This window comes from Micromesistius poutassou, assembly GCF_964030765.1.
Source record: "Micromesistius poutassou genome assembly, chromosome: 7".
NCBI lineage: Eukaryota > Metazoa > Chordata > Actinopteri > Gadiformes > Gadidae > Micromesistius > Micromesistius poutassou.
This window is the reverse complement of record NC_140277.1, coordinates 15,391,881-15,412,242: the sequence shown is the minus strand read 5'-3', so window position 1 is coordinate 15,412,242 and position 20,362 is coordinate 15,391,881. Positions and strand designations below refer to the sequence as shown.

General features: G+C 48.2%; 1 protein-coding gene across 1 annotated transcript in view; it reads right to left on the bottom strand.

Moving 5' to 3' along the window:
* Window positions 1–2,992: 2,992 nt before the first annotated feature.
* ryr2b (ryanodine receptor 2b (cardiac)) overlaps window positions 2,993–20,362 on the bottom strand; it is a gene marked incomplete at both ends in the record, with an annotated part of 75,945 nt that continues 58,575 nt past the window's right edge. Inside the window, 16 exons of the mRNA XM_084470221.1 lie at window positions 2,993–3,088; window positions 3,186–3,237; window positions 3,449–3,549; window positions 5,635–5,699; window positions 6,573–6,729; window positions 8,706–8,840; window positions 9,726–9,872; window positions 12,217–12,277; window positions 14,357–14,493; window positions 15,384–15,426; window positions 15,861–15,991; window positions 16,393–16,647; window positions 17,576–17,662; window positions 17,855–18,002; window positions 18,580–18,638; window positions 18,912–20,281. Coding sequence (XP_084326347.1) covers window positions 2,993–3,088; window positions 3,186–3,237; window positions 3,449–3,549; window positions 5,635–5,699; window positions 6,573–6,729; window positions 8,706–8,840; window positions 9,726–9,872; window positions 12,217–12,277; window positions 14,357–14,493; window positions 15,384–15,426; window positions 15,861–15,991; window positions 16,393–16,647; window positions 17,576–17,662; window positions 17,855–18,002; window positions 18,580–18,638; window positions 18,912–20,281 — 3,044 coding nt within the window. The remainder of the gene's footprint in view (window positions 3,089–3,185; window positions 3,238–3,448; window positions 3,550–5,634; window positions 5,700–6,572; window positions 6,730–8,705; window positions 8,841–9,725; window positions 9,873–12,216; window positions 12,278–14,356; window positions 14,494–15,383; window positions 15,427–15,860; window positions 15,992–16,392; window positions 16,648–17,575; window positions 17,663–17,854; window positions 18,003–18,579; window positions 18,639–18,911; window positions 20,282–20,362) is intronic.

Below are 20,362 nucleotides of genomic sequence, written 5' to 3'. Positions count from 1 at the left end.
TGTGTGATAGGACATTCCAGTACGCTGCATGAGCTTTAGCACTGAGCAGGAGGATCGCATTAGCCTGCAGCGCCCAGCAGAATGGCAGCCGTCTCCGTGGTTTGGTGGGCTGGAGGGGACAAAGAGTACGTAGGCCCCGGTGTCGTTTTCGCACAACGATCTAAACAACGATCGAAGGCCCGCATTTTTCATTCTGATCCCCACCCAACCAAGTACTGAGTGTCTATTCATCACACAGTGTTATTGTAGAATTCGATACAGGTTATGCTTCATTTGCAGTTGCATTACTATTGTGATTGTTTTTCAGCCCAAGCGGGTTCATTATCCCCTGCCAGACGTTTTATTTTAGCTTTCTTCTTTTAGGTAGGTCTGGAGCGATTGCTTTTCAGTTAAAACTAAACTCCAATAAGGGACCACAACGGAAACGCAGAGATGAGAGAGCATCCATCTTCTGAGGAACCCCGTAATACAGGCGGTCACCATCCTCCAAGACGCCAACACTGTATTCTTGGCGGTGCTGGATATTGAGAAGGACATTGTGTTCTGCTAATGGAGTTGTTGGAAGCCTTCTATGCGGTTAAACCCACAGCAAAATATGTTATTGGAGAGCCACAAAAAGTGGTATAGGGTCTCGTCTTTATGGGTTTGGATGTAGAATTTTCAAAACATATTGATATCAATTTTCAAAGGGCATTCTACTATTTTATGTATATATTCAGTCTCTAGGCTAAGGCTTCTCTACTAAAGAACAGCAGTGTAGGTTATATGTAAATATCTGCTCAGGAGTGCAATGTGTGAGTGTGGCTGATGTACTTTGGGACATTTCAATTAGGTTCAAGGTCTCAAATTGTCATGCAATAAAAAAGCACCATAGGCTACAGGGTCTTGGTTACCCAAACCCTGACGTGAACCATATTTGTATTCAGAATAATAATGGTTCCTCTGCCTATAATTAAAAAAATCCATTGGATTGTTAATTAAGAAAAATGTCAAGAGGGGATTCTTTTCCCCCCAGTGTGCAAGACGTTAAATGGTGTCCGTTTTACATACTCAAATTAACTGCATGGAATTGCTTCTGGCGATTCTGCGGATGGTTGGTGTTAAAGGATTTACAAACAGGAAGATTTTCTTTCTCCCCCTTTCTCTTTGGAAGCTTAAGTAAGCATGCACACATGGTTCCATTTAAACTAAATCTGGCAAATACAAATTCTTATTCTACGAAAACAAACCGGGTTTGGGTTTAATTAAATTTGCACCTTTGGGAATTACTTTTGGAATTACTTCACTTCTTTTGGGTTGAGCCTTGCACATTTCACAGGGCTCCTCCATGTCTCCTGGAAGTCCAACATCAGCCCCGCATTCATCAGGGGAAATCTCTTCCTTAAAGACCCGCCAAACCAGCCGCAATGTAGCTGCTCTCGCTACCCACCTCCGGTCGTCTGTATCGGAGTTCAAGCCCTGTGTCAACCGTCTGCATGTCTGCATAACGACGACAACAGCTGCAGGTGGTGCCTGGTCTCTCATCCCCACACACACACACACACACACACACACACACACACTCACACACACACACACACAGACACACACATGCACACACATACCTCACACTTAGTAGCTCTGTATTCACAGGATCAATCTTGTGACTTTTGCAATGCAAAAATTTGAACAGAAGTCGCCGTGGGCCCGCCTGACGGTGAGTCACGCCTGGAGACTCCCCAGGGAGGAGGCCCAGGAAGAACCCAGGCATCCATCACAGTGCTAAGCACCGGGATTCCTTTACACCAGGCGCCAGGGGAAGAGAGAGGGGGAGGGAGAGAGAGAGGGGGAGGAAGAGAGAGAGGGGGAGAGAGAGAGAGGGGGGGAGGAAGAGAGAGAGGGGGAGAGAGAGAGAGGGGGAGGAGAGAGAGAGGGAGAGAGAGAGGGGGGGGAGGAAGAGAGAGAGGGAGGAAGAGAGAGGGAGGGAGAGCGAGAGGGGGGAGGAGAGAGAGAGGGGGGGAGGAAGAGAGAGGGGGAGGAAGAGAGAGAGGGAGAGAGAGAGAGGGGGGGAGGGAGAGAGGGGGGGAGGAAGAGAGAGAGGGAGAGAGAGAGAGAGGGGGGGAGGAAGAGAGAGAGGGAGGGAGAGCGAGAGGGGGGAGGAGAGAGAGGGAGGGGGGAGGAGAGAGAGAGGGAGGAAGAGAGGGGGAGGAAGAGAGAGAGGGGGGAGGGAGAGAGGGAGGAAGAGAGAGGGGGGAGGAGAGGGAGGATGAGAGAGAGGGAAGAGAGAGAGGGGGAGGAAGAGAGAGGGAGAGGAAGAGAGAGAGGGAGGAAGAGAGGGGGGAGGAGAGAGAGGGAGGATGAGAGAGAGGGAAGTTGAGAGAGAGAGAAGAGAGAGAGGGAGAGGAAGAGAGAGAGGGAAGAGAGAGAGGGGGAGGAAGAGAGAGAGGGAGGAAGAGGGAGAGGAAGAGAGAGAGGGAGAAAGAGAGGGAGAGGAAGAGAGAGAGGAAAGAGAGAGGGGGAGGAAGAGAGAGAGGGAGAGGAAGAGAGAGAGGGAGAAAGAGAGGGAGGAAGAGAGAGCGGGAGAAAGAAAGAGAGGATGGAAGAGAGAGAGGGGGAGGAAGAGAGGGAGGAAGAGAGAGGAGAGGGAGGAGAAACATTCCGGAGGGAGGAGAAAAAGAGATGAGGATGCACAAATGATGAGTCGTGAGATGAAATGAATAAAGGATGGCTGAAGGCTGCGCAGAAGAGAGGCAGAGGAAGGCAGAAGCACACGTAGCAGGAGTCAATTGGGCTTTCAAATTGAAACATATTTTATTGCTGAAGAATAACCGGTAGTAAAGTGGTCATCTTTTCCAAAACGATTATCATAAGAAGGCCATGTGCAAAACACGATATATAGTGTGCTTGAGTGAGTGCTTGAGTGAGTGCTTCATGGAGCCCACCAAGGTCAGATGTGATGACATTGCCGTGGGGGGGTAGGGGGGGTAGGGGGTGGGTAGGATCTCTCCGCTTCTCATCCCAGCTGATCCTCGTATTGCTTACGGAAACAGTCGCCCACAGGGAAGAATTCCCAGCAGCGCTCCTGGTACATCTTCCACACGTAAGATTCCTGATAAAGGCAGTCATTATAAAAACCATTCATATTCCGTAATCAATACTCATGGCCACCAGTATTCGTGCTACATAAGTGACGCCGGTGTTCGTACCTGTCCAGTGTGCTCGGTTTCGTCTTTGTTAATGAGATACATCATGAAAAATCTGAAGTAAAAGAAAGATATTCGTTAAATTTGTTAAATTCCTTCCATTGTAAATTAGGATTTACAGTGTCACAATATTAGAAAATCTTTTCCGATTCAAGTATCTACAAAGTATTATCCCATCTTCTGATGTTATGGTCGTGAAAATAAGCAGGCAATGAGTTCAACAGGTCAAATCTTGCACCAGGTGAATTGCGTGTCCACAGACTCACAGATAGTTGGCCAGGTTGTGCTCCTGTAGTGTGTGTGTTTCAAAGCCGTGAGGGACCGTATCAAAGTATTCATTTCCTATTCCGCATATAAAACATTTGGTCTGCAGAAAAAGAGAGAGAACACATGCTTCGGGTTAATTTTTGTGACAGAAATCCAGAATAAAATAAATCAGAAATATTCCTGATTGGTTTTGATATATTGGTTCAGCGGGGAGACGAGTTCTCCAAATATCAATTCAGTCGGTCCTTTGAACAATCAACAACACAACAACAACAACAACACAACAAAAAAGATAACATTCCCGGTTTATTATGCCAGAATGATCCAACGCTATTAACGCTGCATGGCAGGTTCGCTGACTTCATGAAATACCTCCCATCTAACAGCCCATTCATCCCACCTGTCAACAAACCGAACCGAACCGAACAACTTCAGAAGGCATGGGAATCAGCCGTGTACGACGCATCAAGCTCTGGCGACGGCCGTGCAGAGTCGGAACAAAGATGATTGCCTTCATAATGAATCAGTGAGCAGAGAAACTGTTTATGCATGCGGCATGAACAAATATCTGTGGATTCCCTAATCGCGTGCGTAACGATTTTGGGAGCACTCGTGTTCCACAGCATGGCTGCTGCCTGTTTACGCAGTAAATAAACCCACATGGTCGCTTAACTACACTAAATAATCGGACTCAATGCGTGCAACACATTTACCCGAGAGAAGGTTTTTGGTTCTAAGAACATCCAGGACATACTAGTTGCAAAAACCAAATCTAAACAGCGGGAGTGGAATCTGTTTCAGGTGGTGATCAAACACAGCCGTCTCGCGGCATCGCCAGACCATTAGTCTGGAACCTCTCAGTTCATGCTTCATCCCGTGGGCGTCTTCCACTCTGATCCCCGGCTAACGAGGCCATCGCAGCATCACGTCGGGTTGCGTTTCTCCAAAAGTTGAAGCTTAAACGCACTACCCCCCCCCCCCCCCCCCCCCATTCAAATGAACGGACGCACTGGCTGGTCTGATCTGGTCCGCGTGAGCCCTTAGTCTCACGTGGCCAGCCTTTGGGCACAACTCGCACTATGTTGTATTGATCACAGTGTGGTGTTCATGGTAAATAAAAAGTACATTCGTGTAACTGCTTTGGGGGTCACTGTGAGGGGGGGTTCTTGTACAATTTACAGCTCTCTGAGAATCTCTTACATACAAAAAAACAATATTGGTATTGGAACTGAAATATCCCTAGCCGACAACCACTATCAATTGATATTAACTGGAATGGAATCGGAAATCGTATTGAATCGTCAACGCGGGGTTCGAATCGATTCAGGAAATGGCGAAACCTAGCCCCATCAAATCCTACATGGCTCAGTTACATCTGAACCAAACATATACTGAACATCATGTAGTGTGGGAACTACCTTGAATTGTACTAAGGAGTGCCTGGCATTTATAGAGCTGTGGTGTATTCAATCAGGAATAGCCTCCCAGACGTCTCCAGAGAGTTCGTGTTCTCGGTCAGTTCTCAGTTTACCGTGCATGATTACTACCCTCGCCTGTAGCACATCACACAGAAAACACATTGATCCCTTTAATGCCAGCTGCATGACAAAGGATGCTGTCTGGCGTGTGAGGTTTGGGGCAAAAGGTGGAATATGAGTCAAAAAAAAAAATCCTAACATTAGGGTCGGCTTAGCTCAGGAGGTAGAGCAGGTTGACTCCTAACCGGAAGGTTGCTAGTTCGATCCCCGGCTCCTCCTAGTGTCGATGTGTCCCTGAGAGAGACACTTAACCCTGACTGCTCCTGACAAGCTGTGCTGTCACCTTGCATGGTTGACTCCGGCCGTCGGTGGGTATTAACTGTTGTAAGTCGATTTGGAGTAAAGCGTCTGCCAAAGGCCCTAAATGTAAATGTAACATTAAGGTGCCTATAGAAATGTGCTGCCATAGGTTGTACTCATAGGTGAGAAGAAAGGTACCCCTCAACATACAATACATGTCTCTTATCTTATCGTGGCAATCTGCCCTTCTAGATGGAGAAGACATGGTCAAACAAGGCACGAGGGACGGCATGGTTGTGGCAGATTGGGTTGTCTCAGTGTACGGTTTAAGGAAAGATCCAACATATACTGTATATACGTTTGTGTATACGGTATGTGAATATGCTAAATAAGTGAAATCCTCTCACCTCCATATCCTCTTTCACTTGCTCCTGCTGGTCGCGCAGCTCCCCAAAGGCATCAATGATCAAACCTGCAGTGGAGCATGGACAGATTGGAAGCATTGTTTACGTGTGTGTGTTTACATAATGTATGCATATGTGTGGGTGTGTGTGTGTGTAAAGTGGGACTTTTTCCATTCTTTCGTTCTTCTGTGCTTGTTACCTAGATCCCTAGCTCTCTACCTCTCTCCCTCTACCCGTTCACATGAAAGATTCATGGAGCTTATTGTGGCTGAACAGAGGTTTAAGGGGAATACGAGAGAGAGACAGAGCGACAAAGACAGAAAGGGACGAGACAGATGTAGACAGAGACAGAGACGGACAGAGACAGAAACAGACAGAGACAGATAGACAGAGACAGAGACAGAAAAAGACAGAGACCGAGACGGACAGAGACAGAGACATAAACAGACAGAGACAGAGAGAGACAGAAAAACAAACAGACAGACAGAGACAGAGACAGACAGAGACAGAGACAGAGAGAGACAGATGGAGACAGACAGAGAGAGACTGAGGCAAACAGAGACAGAGAGACAGAGACAGAGAGAGACAGACAGAGACAGACAGACAGACAGACACAGAGACAGATGGAGACAGACAGACAGAGACAGACAGAGACAGAGAGAGACAGACAGAGACAGAGAGAGACAGATAGAGACAGATGGAGACAGACAGACAGAGAGAGACCGAGGCAAACAGAGACAGAGAGACAGAGACAGAGAGAGACAGACAGAGACAGAGACAGAGACAGATGGAGACAGACAGAGACAGAGACAGAGACAGATGGAGACAGACAGACAGAGACAGATGGAGACAGACAGACAGAGACAGATGGAGACAGACAGAGATCGAGACCGAGGCAAACAGAGACAGAGAGAGACAGAGAGAGTTGGGGCCGGACTCACCCTGGATGATGGCCAGGAGGATGACTATGACGAAGAAGAAGAAGGTGATGTCGAAGACGACGCGCTCCATCTCAAACTCGTCGCCGGCCGGGTCGTCGATCTCGTCGCCGATGCCCCCCCCGGCGCGGACCCCCACGTACATGTGGAACATGTAGCACTGCAAGGCAGCACCGCAGCACCGCCGCCGCCTCAGAAGTCAACGCTCAAGGCTTTTTTCATAATTGTTTTAGTATTTACTACACGTGAACACTCCCAAAATAAACAAGATAACACTTTGTGCCGGGATTTATTTCTTTTTACTAGCGGTTTAAAGAGACGACCGTCACGGCAATATCCCGAGATTGAGATCTCAAACTCTGGATATCGGGCAATATCCCGAGATTGAGATCTCAAACTCGGGATATTGCCCGATCATCCCGAGACAGCGAACCAATCAAACTGCGCCATCTCAGGAGGTTCACGTGCAGCATGTACTAGTCATCATTATCAGACACAGTGCGCATTTTCATCCAAAACGGCAGTCTTGTATAAAGTACTTGAAAGCGATACTTGAGTAAAAGTACAAGTATCTTACCAGTAAATGACTTTGGTAGAAGTTAAAGTCACCTTTTAAAATATTACTTGAGTAAAAGTCTTAAAGTACCTGACATTTAGTGTACTTAAGTATCAAAAGTAATTGTCTGATATAAAATGTACTTAAGTATTAAAAGTAAAGGTATTTTAAAAAAAAAAGTGAGTTAGAGGGTTATATACGGGTTAAAATATTTCTTGCAAATACGGCCACGGGTGTTTAACGTTATCTTCGTCACCACCACAGAGTTCACCGAGTTCGCCACTGTAGTCGAGATGCTCGTCATCTGCTACGGGAGTGGTAACGTTAGCAGCAGAGCCTGCAGCAGGTGCTTCCATGATGGCATCAATAATGTGACATGCCCGGACAAGCGGGACTTCTTCTTCTTCGCGCTTGGCGGTTGACATGACAACAAACGGACATTACGTCACCAACTCAAACTTCGAAACTTCGAAGATGGTTAGGAGAAATGTATCGGAGTAAAAGTACACATTTTATTTAGGAAATGTAGTGGAGTAAAAGTGAAAGTTGTCAGAAATATAAATAACGAAGTAAAGTACAGATATGTGAAAATTGTACTTAAGTACAGTAACAAAGTATTTGTACTTCGTTACATTACAACACTGCAAAACGGTTGCATTGCAATGGTGGTTTTGCTTCAGAGAACCGACTCACATAGAAACTTACATAACAAAGTACGAGTCTGTATTAACGTTGTGCGTTGGTTATCTCAGAGGCCAGATTCGGCCGTTCGTTACCGCAATCAGTTTTTTTTTCTATTTCTCCAGTCGAACACACAGATAAATGCCAACTGTTTCCTGGCATGAAGTCGAGCCTTAACAATGACATGTTTGCCTCCACCACAGCAGGCAGAGGATGGTAGGGAGGGAGGGAGGGAGGGGGGGGGAGAGAGAGTCAAATGCTTTCTCTCCCTGTCCCCCTGGTGGTCTGAATGACAGTGGGGGGGGGGAGGTGCATCAGAACAGGCCAGGTGGCATATTGTTGATGTTGTCAGCGTATCTCTGGCTCCAAACAAAAGACGCTGGAGGAGCATGTGTCCGTCACGCTTAAGATCTACCTGGGGGGGGGGGGGGTGTGGGATGGGGCGGGGCCTGTCGTTAACCTTCACCACGGGGGATCTCTTGACAGAGTCCTGTAACGTCACCATGAGGGGGACGGGGGGGTTGTGGCATTGGAGCCCGGAGCAAACGGGCGCCGCAACGGGAACAGACGTGACACAATGTGGGAGTTTGTACCGGTCCCCGACACAAAGCCATCATCAAACGTGTGCGTTGGGTGTGCGTTGGGTGTTGCTGAGCTTGTAGGTCTCTGTCTCAGTTTGTTTCACACAGATGCTGATTGATGGAGATGCTGAAGAGGAGTGATGGGAAACGAAGGGAAACGTTACGTCACGGTGAAGAAAGAGGAGCGGGGCTTTTGCTTGTTCGCCCCCCCAAGAGAGAGAGAACGAGCGAGAGACAGAGCCGTTGTGTGTGTGTGTGTGTGTGTGTGTGTGTGTGTGTGTGTGTGTGTGTGTGTGCACGTTGACGCTGCGTACTCACGGTGAGCATGTCGTTGCACTTCATGTCCCGGGTGCCGCCGTCCTCGCCCTTGTTGTAGAACTTCCGGAAGAAGTTGAAGGCGACCACGGTGTACAGATACACCACCACCGCCAGCAGGCCCACCGTCAGAGCCAGCTGGAGCACACACACACACACACACACACACACACACACACACACACGCGCACACACACACACATGCACACGCACGCACACGCGCACACTCACACACCCACATCGACATAACAGCACACGTGAATCACGGGGTGGCACACACTCAAATAAGTGCGCACACACACACACACACACACACAGGTACAGATGGGCTTGAAGACAGATTTGATAATAACAGAAATCCCTTAAGCTCAAATCTAAATATACTGAAAAAAATCCCCGTACCGTAATACCCCCTCATAGTGTGCCATTCTCCAGGTGGAGAGAGTGAGAGCTACAGAGAGATTAAAAAGTGGCAGGCAGGGGACAGAAGAGTCACATTCACCCTTTCAGCGCGACCGTAGACCTTAACCACCCAGCCCTCCGTCTTCACGAAGGTTACGGGCCATCATGTCCGAGCTGGCAGCAGCCACAGCTCAAGACTTGGCGGGCGTGGCCTTATCAAATTGGCTAACACCCCCCCCCCCCCCCCCCACACACACACACACACACACAAGTTTGACTTCAAAAGGTAAAGGACGCGTGCACACAATCACGGCTACTGCCAATCACGCAGGCAGGCTCCCGAGGATGTGGTGACATTGTGCTGACACGCACTCTGTACCTCAGAGCCCCGTGCTGAGATGCAGTTATTTATACTTCTACTTTATGTGCAGGCGTATTCTGTTACATCCTGTTGTCGGGACGATGCATATTTAATCTATAATTAGAACATTCCTTTAACTTTATTCCATTAACTTGGGAGGTTTGTGGCTTGAGCTGAGACACTGTGACAAATCCTTTTCTCGGGGATCGAAGTAGTGCCCCATGTCTGCTGTGTGTGAGCACACACACACACACACACACCTGCTTGCCGTTGTGCGTGACCGAGGATAGGATGGTGCGCAGGGTCTTGAAGCCCATGGCGATGTCCAGGAGGTGAACGGCGAAGAAGAAGTTGTTGTAGTGGCCCAGGGCTGACATGACCATGTACCAGGTGAGGTATAGGAAGGACTACACACATTGACACACACACAAACACACACACACACACACACACACACACACACACACACAAACACACACAGGCGTGCATATATACACAAACACACAAATACAAACACAAACACACACAGGCATGCATATATACACAAACACAAAAACACATATACACACACAGGCGTGCATATACACACACACACACACACACACACACACACACACACACACACACACACAGAAACACACAGATTACTGTGTTGAAATTAATCAAACAAAACAGAAAATACCAAAATGGAAAATATGATCATATTTGAGTCATAATTTGAAAGGATAAATATGGTAATCAGTGTGCTGATGGGGGGGTCCCCATCTCCCGATTGTTGCGCAATATCAATCTAAATTTTCTCATGCAGTAGGCCTATAGCATACTTAACGCCTATTATCGCACGGCCCCTATTATTGCACAATTTCTAGTTTATCATACGATTGCGACCAACCAGCAACAGATAAAAGAAAGGATAAAGGTTCTCATACAAGAAAGGTATTCAAGCGACAAGTATGCCAAAAATGGGCGCTGTACACCTTACTTATCAATATAAAACACTGTAGTACATGTATGTGTCCATTTCAGCATGGAACACTCACCGGCGCGACAAAAAAACCTTCAAAGTGGCCGTGTGCGATAATGGGGCTACATGAGTCGACCCCAGTATTATCATAGATAATTTTAACCACGTTCATTTCCAAAAGTTTTCCATTTCCATTTTCAAAGTGTGTGAGTGAAACACTCTGGTTTAGCTTTCGCTTGCTATTCCGCTTGCATTTTTTGTGTGATTCCTCAACATTTACGTCTTTCAGGCCCCCTAGACGGTCTAAAACGCAGACGTCAAGGCGCAAAGTCAAAGTACTTTGTGGGCGGTTCTATGGCGCTGTTGCTATTATGCATTGATTTAAAAGTACAACTTACCGCTGTATCAGCTGTTCTTTCCCAAATCATTTAACCAATAATTTACCCTAAAACTAGATTTTGTTTTGGAAGCCTGGAATATACTTTGCTCGAATGTATTGTTGTTATTATTATTATTTTAACGCATGGCATAGCCTACTATAGTTCATTTGTGTGCCCAGCCCTATGGAAAAAAATGTTTCCACAATCCACACTATTTCTATGCAGTTTCACACGCATGAATAATCTTTGACATCATAATATTTGAATCAGGTTAATAGTTTGCATGTTTGTGCTGTGTATAGCCTACGTGTGTGTAAGCGTAGGCTATGTTGTAGTTCCGACCTTTCCATGGCACGTCAAAATAGCAACAACAACTGCGCTATCCGCTATAGACCAGGTATTTTTCGGTCAGTGGTGCAATTGCATTGCCGCATTTTTTATGTATCATTTGCGCCGGAACACGCCCCTGCTTATCGCCGACATGCCTCTCCAGGCGCAAGTGTAGTGGCGCCTGGTTGCTGCGGGGGAAAATCAGCTTTGCACCGGGTGCAAACTAGCAACCCAGCCCCCCCGGACCCCCCAGTATTTCGCACACTGATGGTAATCATCTATACAAGCAAAAAGCAAGCTTATAGTACACACTTAAAGGGATAGTTCAGGATTTTGGGCATCGGATCTCATTTCCAACTGAGCCAGTGTGTTATTTATCATTGGAGACTGTTTTCAACACTTTTCATTCAGTCCTTCTAGTTGCAGAAATCGCTGGTGCTAGGCTAGCGCAAGTCGAGGGGAACTGCTAGCCTGCCATTAAAAACTGTTTTACCCACTCCCGAGGCAAACCAATTAAAATGCCCGACTATCAATGTAAATGTCTGTGTTGATAGAATAGTGTTAGAAATAAAATTACCCTTGCATCGCATTGCATTTAGTTTATAATCCCTGTAGTTGGAAGCAAGCTACGGCAGCGGCGGACTGATATTACCTGGAGTGCGCTTCTCTGTTTACCTTCTGCTGTAGTGAATTGGTTGCTACACCAGATCAAAGTGAAATTCCGCCGCTGCTGAGAAAGAAGTCCCCCAAAATGTAATGTGATCATTGCGATACAAGGATAGTTTTATTTCTAATATTATTCTATCAACACAGACATTTACATCGATAGTCGGGCATTATAATTGGTTTGCATCGTGTGTACTTTGGAGTGGGTAAAACTTTTTATTGGCAGGCTAGCAGTTCCCCTCGACTTGCGCTAGCCTAGCACCTGCGATTTCTGCAACTAGAAGGACTGAATGAAAAGTGTTGACGACGGTCTCCAATGATAAATAACACACTGGCTCCCTTGGAAATGAGACCCGATGTCCAAAATCCTGAACTATCCCTTTAAAGGATGCGTCTCTCTGGTCGACTTACGTTATCAGTGAACACCACGCCCAGTTTCCAGACCTGGTACTTGAGGTCAACGGAGTAGCATCTGAAACACAAGTAGAGCCATGCTCAGGGGAAGTCATGTCTCGACGCCCGCGGCAGTCAAACCGGGCCATCGATGCTGTGATTTCACAGGCTGGTCTCATATCCAACATGTCCTGTACCATCTCTCCTTTCAGAGACACAGCGTTCCGAGACATACCCTCCACTGACAATAGCTCAAGTACTCATCACATGTGCAAATCAAAACGCACGCACACCCACACACACATACAAAAACAAAAGAACATTGCCTTCTACACAGGTTCAGAATAAGGTTGTGGTGTCCCCCTCATAGCACAAAGTGACTAGCATGGCGTCCCTAAAGTGCTTCAATACATTGGAATCCATCAGGATCCGGAAAACAGAACAGCCCGTCCAATTAATGCTCAGTAGGGGGCTCACACTTTCTCTGTGTCTCTCTCTCTTTCTCTCTCTCTCTGTGTCTCTCTCTCTCCCTCGCGCTGCTCTCCAAAGCAAGGGCCGACAGGGGACACATCATCCTAATCAGTTTCCCCGTTTCTAGTCCTATGAGTTTCCCCTTTCGCCGACCGATGGGTAATTGGCTTTGTGCAGACACGGTTTTATTACAGTCTGCTGAGAGAATACCTTATTACTACCGTGATTGCAAATTGCTCCCTGCGATGGCCATCTGCTGATCTGCACGTGGCGTATTAGGTTCACGGCTGACGCAACAACAGGGTGGGGTCGGGGGAGCCATGCAGGCATGGGGAGGGACAGGAGGGCGACAGACGTACAAGTGCAAGGCAGAAGTCGTGACGGGCATAGGGGAAAACCATGGATTGGTTGAGCTTTTCCTTGCAGTGTCATAAAATCATTTAGACACCAATATGGTATCAATCAGGTTGGGTTCCTCTTCTGAAGGAGCTGTAGGGAATATTTAGGAGCTATTATTGGTATAATAGGAGTGTAATCATTATAAGTGCAATCGGAAACACTTTTTTACACTTTTAGTTTAGATAGTAACATTTGTTAATGCAGTGATAAGCATTCATCTATAGTCTAGAGTTCGGGTTAACCCTAACCGTAATAAATAATGTATAGATGAATACTTTAGTGAAAGTGAGAACCATAAGTAAATGATTACTAGACAGATTAGTTACCTGTTAATTAGCTTTTAGTTGTCGCTTATTATTGCAAATGTGAATTTATGTACACTTAATGTAAAGTGTTGCTGTGTTATTTGTTTGAAATGGCATAGCCATCCATCAGCTTAAGTTGGTGCATTGTAGCATCAGGTTTAAGTTCTGTTTCTCCCTGCAGCTCAGTCTGGACTCGATCCCATTGAAAGCCTTTTCCAAAAATTTTTGAAATGCTGGGACGAATCGGTGCTCGGGGGGGGGGGGGGGGGGGGGGGGAGTTTCAGTTCATGCAAATGAGGAGAACCAAGGACTGCCAACTTAATAAAAAAGAATGGCGACGCCCAAGGGAAGTGCAGCAATCAAAACAGTTTGTATCCAAACTCGACCAAATAACGGTTTTAAAAGATAAACCCACACCTGCCCGGCATGCCCTTCTCTGATTAGAATATGTTTATGAACAGTAAAAGTAAAGCTGCGACCATATCTGGAAATCAATTGCTGCCCGTCCAAGCCCGACTGATATTAATTGCAAAACACGAGCGTTGATATCAGGATGGTTTCCAGAGGCTGACTGACATGCACCATGAGAGTAGAAGTCTCGAGTTGACTGCGCCTGGCTCTGTCTTGAGGCAATTTACTTTTTAAACCACCCCAGCTCCTTTCTGACCAATCAGGGCATCTCTTCCCTGAGTAGGTTCAAGGAGTCCCGTCTTGCCTGTCAATCACAGGTGCGTGAATGCAACACTTCTCCATGGTGGAAAAAAAATGTTGGGACCAGAGGGAGCAGGAGTAGGAGAAGTCATTTGGAGTTGTTGTAGTTGCACGCTTCTGCTCTTCTCTGCTCTCTCTTTGCGACTCTCCAATCTTACCCATAGCACCTTTATTCCTGAACAAAAGACCGTATGAAGGATGAAACGTTTGGGTGCCAGGTTTGTTGGAGGCGTGTTTGAAAGATGGCCTTAATCCCTCCCCGGTGGACTCACAGAGAGCTCCAGGCTGTGTCCCTCCTGGGTCTCCTGGCCTCCACACCCTGGGAGCTGAAGTCCAGCGCAGCCCGGTCCAAACCCAGCAGCTCACCGATCCGCTCGCTGCCGTACAGCTCCCCGTACTTATCCATCACCTGAGGACGGGTGGGGGAGAGACACGAAGAAGTGCCCTCAGTTTAAAGTGTGTAAGCGCTGCCCGAAGAGGAAGGGAGGTCCTGGGGCCCGGAGTGACAGCTTGACAGACTGCTTGATTGTACAGCTTCTCATTGTAACGGCGCCACGACTACTGGGAATTAAATCACTTCTTTGACAGAGGCTCGGCGTTATTTAAATATGTAGCTGTCATCAGCAATAGAAGGGGTGTAGCGAGATGGATAAAAGACTTGTAATAGTTGACAGGGCACTATTTTTATGTACACACTATTCAAACATAAAGTCAGAATTGAAGTCCAACTGGCTTATAGTTGGAAGTGTTGGAGTGTTGGAAATGAGGGCTCAGTCCACTAAAACTTAGTGTTTGTGAGATTGTAATGGAGGAATTATGTTTCAATTGGAATATCTACCGATGGTCTCACGTTGTTCAAAAAAAAGGTAAGTGGCAGTTTTATAGGTCAAACATTTTTATAACGATTACACTTTGCCCATCTCCCCATGTGTGAATAAAGTAGAATAAATGAGTGTATTTTGCCAGGGAGAACCAACTCCCTGCTTTACATAATCTTTCCCGCTGAAGGGGTAGGAGACATTTGGGCTTCACGCTTCATCTCTGGGGACAGCCAAAGCGTTAGTCGAAGGCTGGGGAAATGATGATTACATCTGCCATTAAACGCTTCATTAAATCCCGGTTACGTTCTTAATAGGTTGTCACTCAGTTGAATGGCCCCATGATGGGATGCATCCATACACACACAGACGGGGTACGTTATATACAGTAGGTGTGACCATGTCCAAGCTTCACAGCATTAAATCTGCTTTAACGCTTTAACGCTTTAACGCTTTAACGTAAATATCCGGCAGACATTACCTTCCTCTTGACAAATTTATCCCAGTAATTGTTGGGAAACGACCTGGAGAACAGCAGAAAGAAACAAGGAATGAATGCGACATCAGGGAGTAAACTACACAGGGTAAGACATGTTGTTTGCATGAATATGTTTCCTAATCATCCAGTTTTCTATAGATCCCATGATCATACTGTTGGAGTGTGTGTTTAATGATGGCTGGTTGAAGCAGCCTCTCCTTGCCGAGTCTGATTTGACTCTGGGGCCAGGCGAGGCTGCACAGCATTGGCGCACGTTGAGTAATCAGTGTGCACAGGTTAAAGCAGCCATCAACCCACACACTCAGGGAGAGCTCTCCCGCATGGCAACATGGAGCGCCGTTGTCATGTATAATTTTATGTTCATTGCCAACCCTACCACCCTGCATCCTTGTCTAAAGGAGCTCCACAGAAGCAACCTATGGTGGCGCGTGTAGCACTGGCGTTATCGCACGTATGTACCGTGTGTTGATGGCCATTCGGTCCCACTGGCCTTTGATGTCGTCGTCCGGGGGCTGGTCGGTCACGTACACGCCGTCAAACTCCAGCCGCCGAGCGATTTCCTTCTCCCGCTTAAAGATCACCAGTGGCACCTGCCAATGGATCGCACTGTAATGAACCCAGCTCTCCGGGACTATTGAATTCTGCTCATTTTCACAGCCTATTGCACGCGTACACACACACACACACAGACACACGTGCGCGCGCGCACACACACACACACACACACACACACACACACACACACACACACACACACAAACAAACAATCCCCTTGAAAATGACAAAACAATTAAATTTCGATATAAACATTCCTCCCTTACTTCGCTCGATTGTTTATCAGACTGTGTACGCATTTACATACAGAACACTTGTTTACAACTTTCCCAATCCCCTCTGTCGGCGGCATCGTGCTGCCACCACCGCTCCGCAGCGATCTGACGGCGGACTCCCCAGAGGAGAGAGCGCCTTTTCCCCGGATCCGGCGCTTTACCTTGAGGCAGTAGTAGCCGATGATGCAACAGAAGGAGAAGAGGGTGTGCGTCACGGCCAGGAGGCGCAGCGAGGGCTTCATGTAGCCGCTGCTTTCCTCCAGGACGAAGAAGCCCCCGTCACTGTCACTGCCTCTCCCCTCGCCGGCGTCCTGAGCCCCCCCCTCGGGCTGGGACCAGGCCTCCGCCGCCGCCACCTCTGCCGCCGCCTCCGCCTCTGCGCTGTTCTGCACCTCCTCCGCCATGAAAGGGGACACCTGGGGAATGGGGAAAAGGGAGATGAGACGGAAATGAAGGGATACATAGGAAGACGGGAAGACGGGAAGAGAAAGAAGGATTGGGAAAAGAGAAGAGAAATACAAATTGAGGAAGGAAGGATAGAATGAAAGGAAGGAAGATGAACAGATTGAAAGATGGAGGAAAAGGAGGGGCAGACAGACGGAGGAAAGAAAAATGTAGAACGGAAGGAAGGAAGATGGACACATTGAAAGATGGGAGGAAAGTGGAACGAAAGAAAGAATCATATAAAGAATATTAAAGGTTGTGGAAAGAAGAAAAGGAATAAATAAATAACAACAGCTCTTGAGAGGTTGTGATTCCAAGGATGCTAGAAAGGTAACAAGTCAAGCCTTTGTGTGTAACGCCACAGATAACATTTTATGGGGACTTTTCTGTTAAGAACTTTACATTTTGTCCATTTCGAAAAAACAAAAGGTAACAAAAGGTGTATCTTCGCTTTACATTTGAATATAAATAGTGTTCTGTTTCTGGCTTAAAATGTCAAAATACTCATTTTATACTAGGGTATAAACAAAGAAGGGAATTCAATGTTCCCGGGAGGAACTCGGATTAGAGCCGCTGCTCCTCTGCTTAGAAAGGAGTCAGTTGAGGGGGTTCATCTGGTAAGTTATGCCCACTGGACGCCTCCCTTGGGAGATGTTCCAGGCACGACCAGTGGGGAGGAGACCCCGGGGAAGACCCAGGACTAGGTGGAGAGATTATATCTCAACACTGGCCTGGGAACGCCTCGGGATCCCCCCGTCAGAGCCTGGGGCCTCCTGCTTGAGCTGCTGCCCCCGCGACCCGACCCCGGATAAGTGGATGAGGATGAGGATGATGATGAGGATGAGGAATTCAATGCCGGTAAATTATAAATGATCTCCTGGCAATACCAAACACAAGCACCTTGTAGAAGAGGAGGATGAAGTTGATAGCGAAGGCCACGAAGAGAGACAGCAATCTCATGTTGTAGAAATTCCTCGCAAAGCAATTCTGCAAGTACAAGGAAACAAGACAGAAAGCAGTTTTCAGAAAGCAGGTGTGTTTGTGTGTGAGTGCTTATGTGTGTGCATAGGTTTGTGTTTTTAGTGTGCATTTGTGCCCCTGTGTGCATGCGTGCGTGCGTGCGTGCGTGCGTGCGTGCCTGTGTGCGTGCGTGCGTGCGTGCGTGTGTGCGTGTGTTACCAGCAGCTTCTTCTGATAGCTGCCCATCAGCCCCCACAGTGCAGACTGCTGGGCGTCCGGCTCCTCACACTGGCTGGAGCACCTCTTGGTTTTCCACTTCCCCCCCCTGGTCTCCTCCTTGCCCTCTGTCTTCGCAGGCACGTCTCCTCTGTTCAAAGTTCAAACACAACACGATACGTCATCGTGACAATAGCAATTCAGAAGAGGTATTGAGACAAACAATCGCATTCAGAGATCCTGCAAATGCCGACTTAATGTGAGCTTATCTGGCTGAACGTGGACGGCAACAGAAGCTATTTTCTTTCATATACAAGACCGAGCAGATTCTTTATGCAAAGCAACGTACGTGAGGCTGTCACACAATGGTGTGCCTACAAGAAATTCAAGGTTGTAGTTTTAGTTTATATAAAACAACTGCAAAGGTATATTTTGCAGGTATATTACTTAAAGGTTTTATTTAAAAAAAACTATATTGTTTAAGTGGTAGTGCCCAAAAGTTCTTATTCTAAATGAAACGATTAACACACGTGAACAAGCTGCACAAGTCGGTTTAACTTTGTTTGAATACGAAGCAGAAAACACTTTTGTCTACGATATAAATTGGACAGCAGTGACTCCACTGGGGAGAAATATAGATGTGTTGAAGACAGCAGTATCTGAGTCAGTCCTGAGGAGATCAGAAGCTTTGAGTAAAGGTCATTAAACTGAGTATGCAAGGCACTCACATTTTCTTCTCTGACTCAGACACTCTCTCATCTTCCCCCCTCCCGATACCAGCCGGGGCCTGAAGGCAACAGAAATACAATGCTTTCAGAAATTGGTCTTGAAGATGAATTAATAGAAAATACAAAACGGAACAAAAGCTCCGCGGCGTTTTGCAGGGATGGAAACTTCACACTTTCCAAACCATGAAAGTAAATTAGGTATTACCTTATCAACAAAAAAAATGAAGAAAAAGAACAAGCGCATATACCACTTATAACCTTGCTCGGCGAGTGAAGCCCTTGACATACTGCATTAAAAAAGCGGACACGCTGCTAACAGACACAGGTCACACCGGCAGGGTCTTCACCTGATGCTCCCCGGGGTCAGAGTGACCCGGGGCGCTCTGTCCAGCGGCGGGCGCGCGGTAGAGGTCGGTCAGACTCGCGGTGGGGTCGTCCGCGTGGAATCGATACTGCCCGTCTTCCTTCGTCAGGCGCATACCAAATATCGCCGAGAGGCGGTCCACCTCTCGAGGGGACGCTGTCGGGGCCATGCCCCCCCCCACCCCCGCCGCCCCGGCCCCAGCCCCAGCCCCGGCCCCCAGCTCCCACCCCTCTATCTGGGTGGAGACGGGCCGCCGCTCCCGGAGCGGGAGCGGGACCGACGCCTCCGCGACCCGGTCCAGCGTGGGCTCTGGGATGCTGCCCAGCGCGTCCAGCACCCCTGTCTTCTGGAGGGCCTCGATCATGCCCCCGTCGATGAAGGCCACATACAGCGCGTAGAGGACGGCGCGCGCCGCGGCCCAGCCCAGCGCCGCCGCCCCCAGGAGGACCCACCGGACCAGCCACACGGGCGCCACCAGGAGGTCCCTCGCCGTCGTCTGCTTGATGTGCTTCCTCGCGTTGCGGAGGGAGAGAGCAGGCGACGGCGTGCCTGACGCGTTTTCATGCGTCGAGCCAGGCTTTGCGCCGGGCTCTTTCCCGTTGCTGTTGTTGTTGCTGTTAACATTTTCCTCCTCATCCTCCAAATCGCTCCCCGCACTTTTCTGCCCGGCAAAGCCAGAGTCCGATATCTGAGACGCCAGCTGCATCTCGAAGATGGTGTCCTCGCAGAAGTTGACAAACATCTCCATCTTCTCCTTCTCCCCGCCCTCGTTCACCACGTCGAAGATGAACTGCCTCTTGGACTCCTTCACCTGGGGCTTGTCCCACTGCGTGCGGCTCGACCCGCTGATCTCAAAGTAGACCCGCTCTATGCGCTTCCCGCTGCCCAGGATCTCGATGCGCCCGAGGTACGGCCGGAAGTAGGTCAGGATGCACTTGGCCAGCTCCAGGAAGGTGCCGAGGCGGGAGTCGTTGGGCATGTGCTCCGACAGGTTGGTGAGGAGCACGGCCAGGCTGAAGCCGATGTCCGTGGCGGGCTCGTGGAAGCGGTCCACGAAGCCCTCGTAGTCCAGCAGGGGGCTGTCTGCGTCGGTGCAGGACAGCAGGAAGTGGGCCTCGGGCGGGGAGAAGCGCTTGCAGCTCTCCATGGCCTTCTGGAAGTCCTTCCTGGACACGTAGCCCTGGGCCTCCGGGTCGTACTCCCGGAAGGCGTCGGACGACGTGAGGTCTTTGAGTTTGAGGAACATGTCGAAGAACTTGAGGATCATCTCCACGTTGCTGGAGGACTCCACCAGCATGTCCACCATCTGCTTCCCGATGGTGCCGTTCACCACGTTACCTTGGTGTGTGGGGAGCAGAACAATGAAGGTATCAATCCACAGTGATAGCCTACAAAACCCCGGTGACAATTGCATTACAA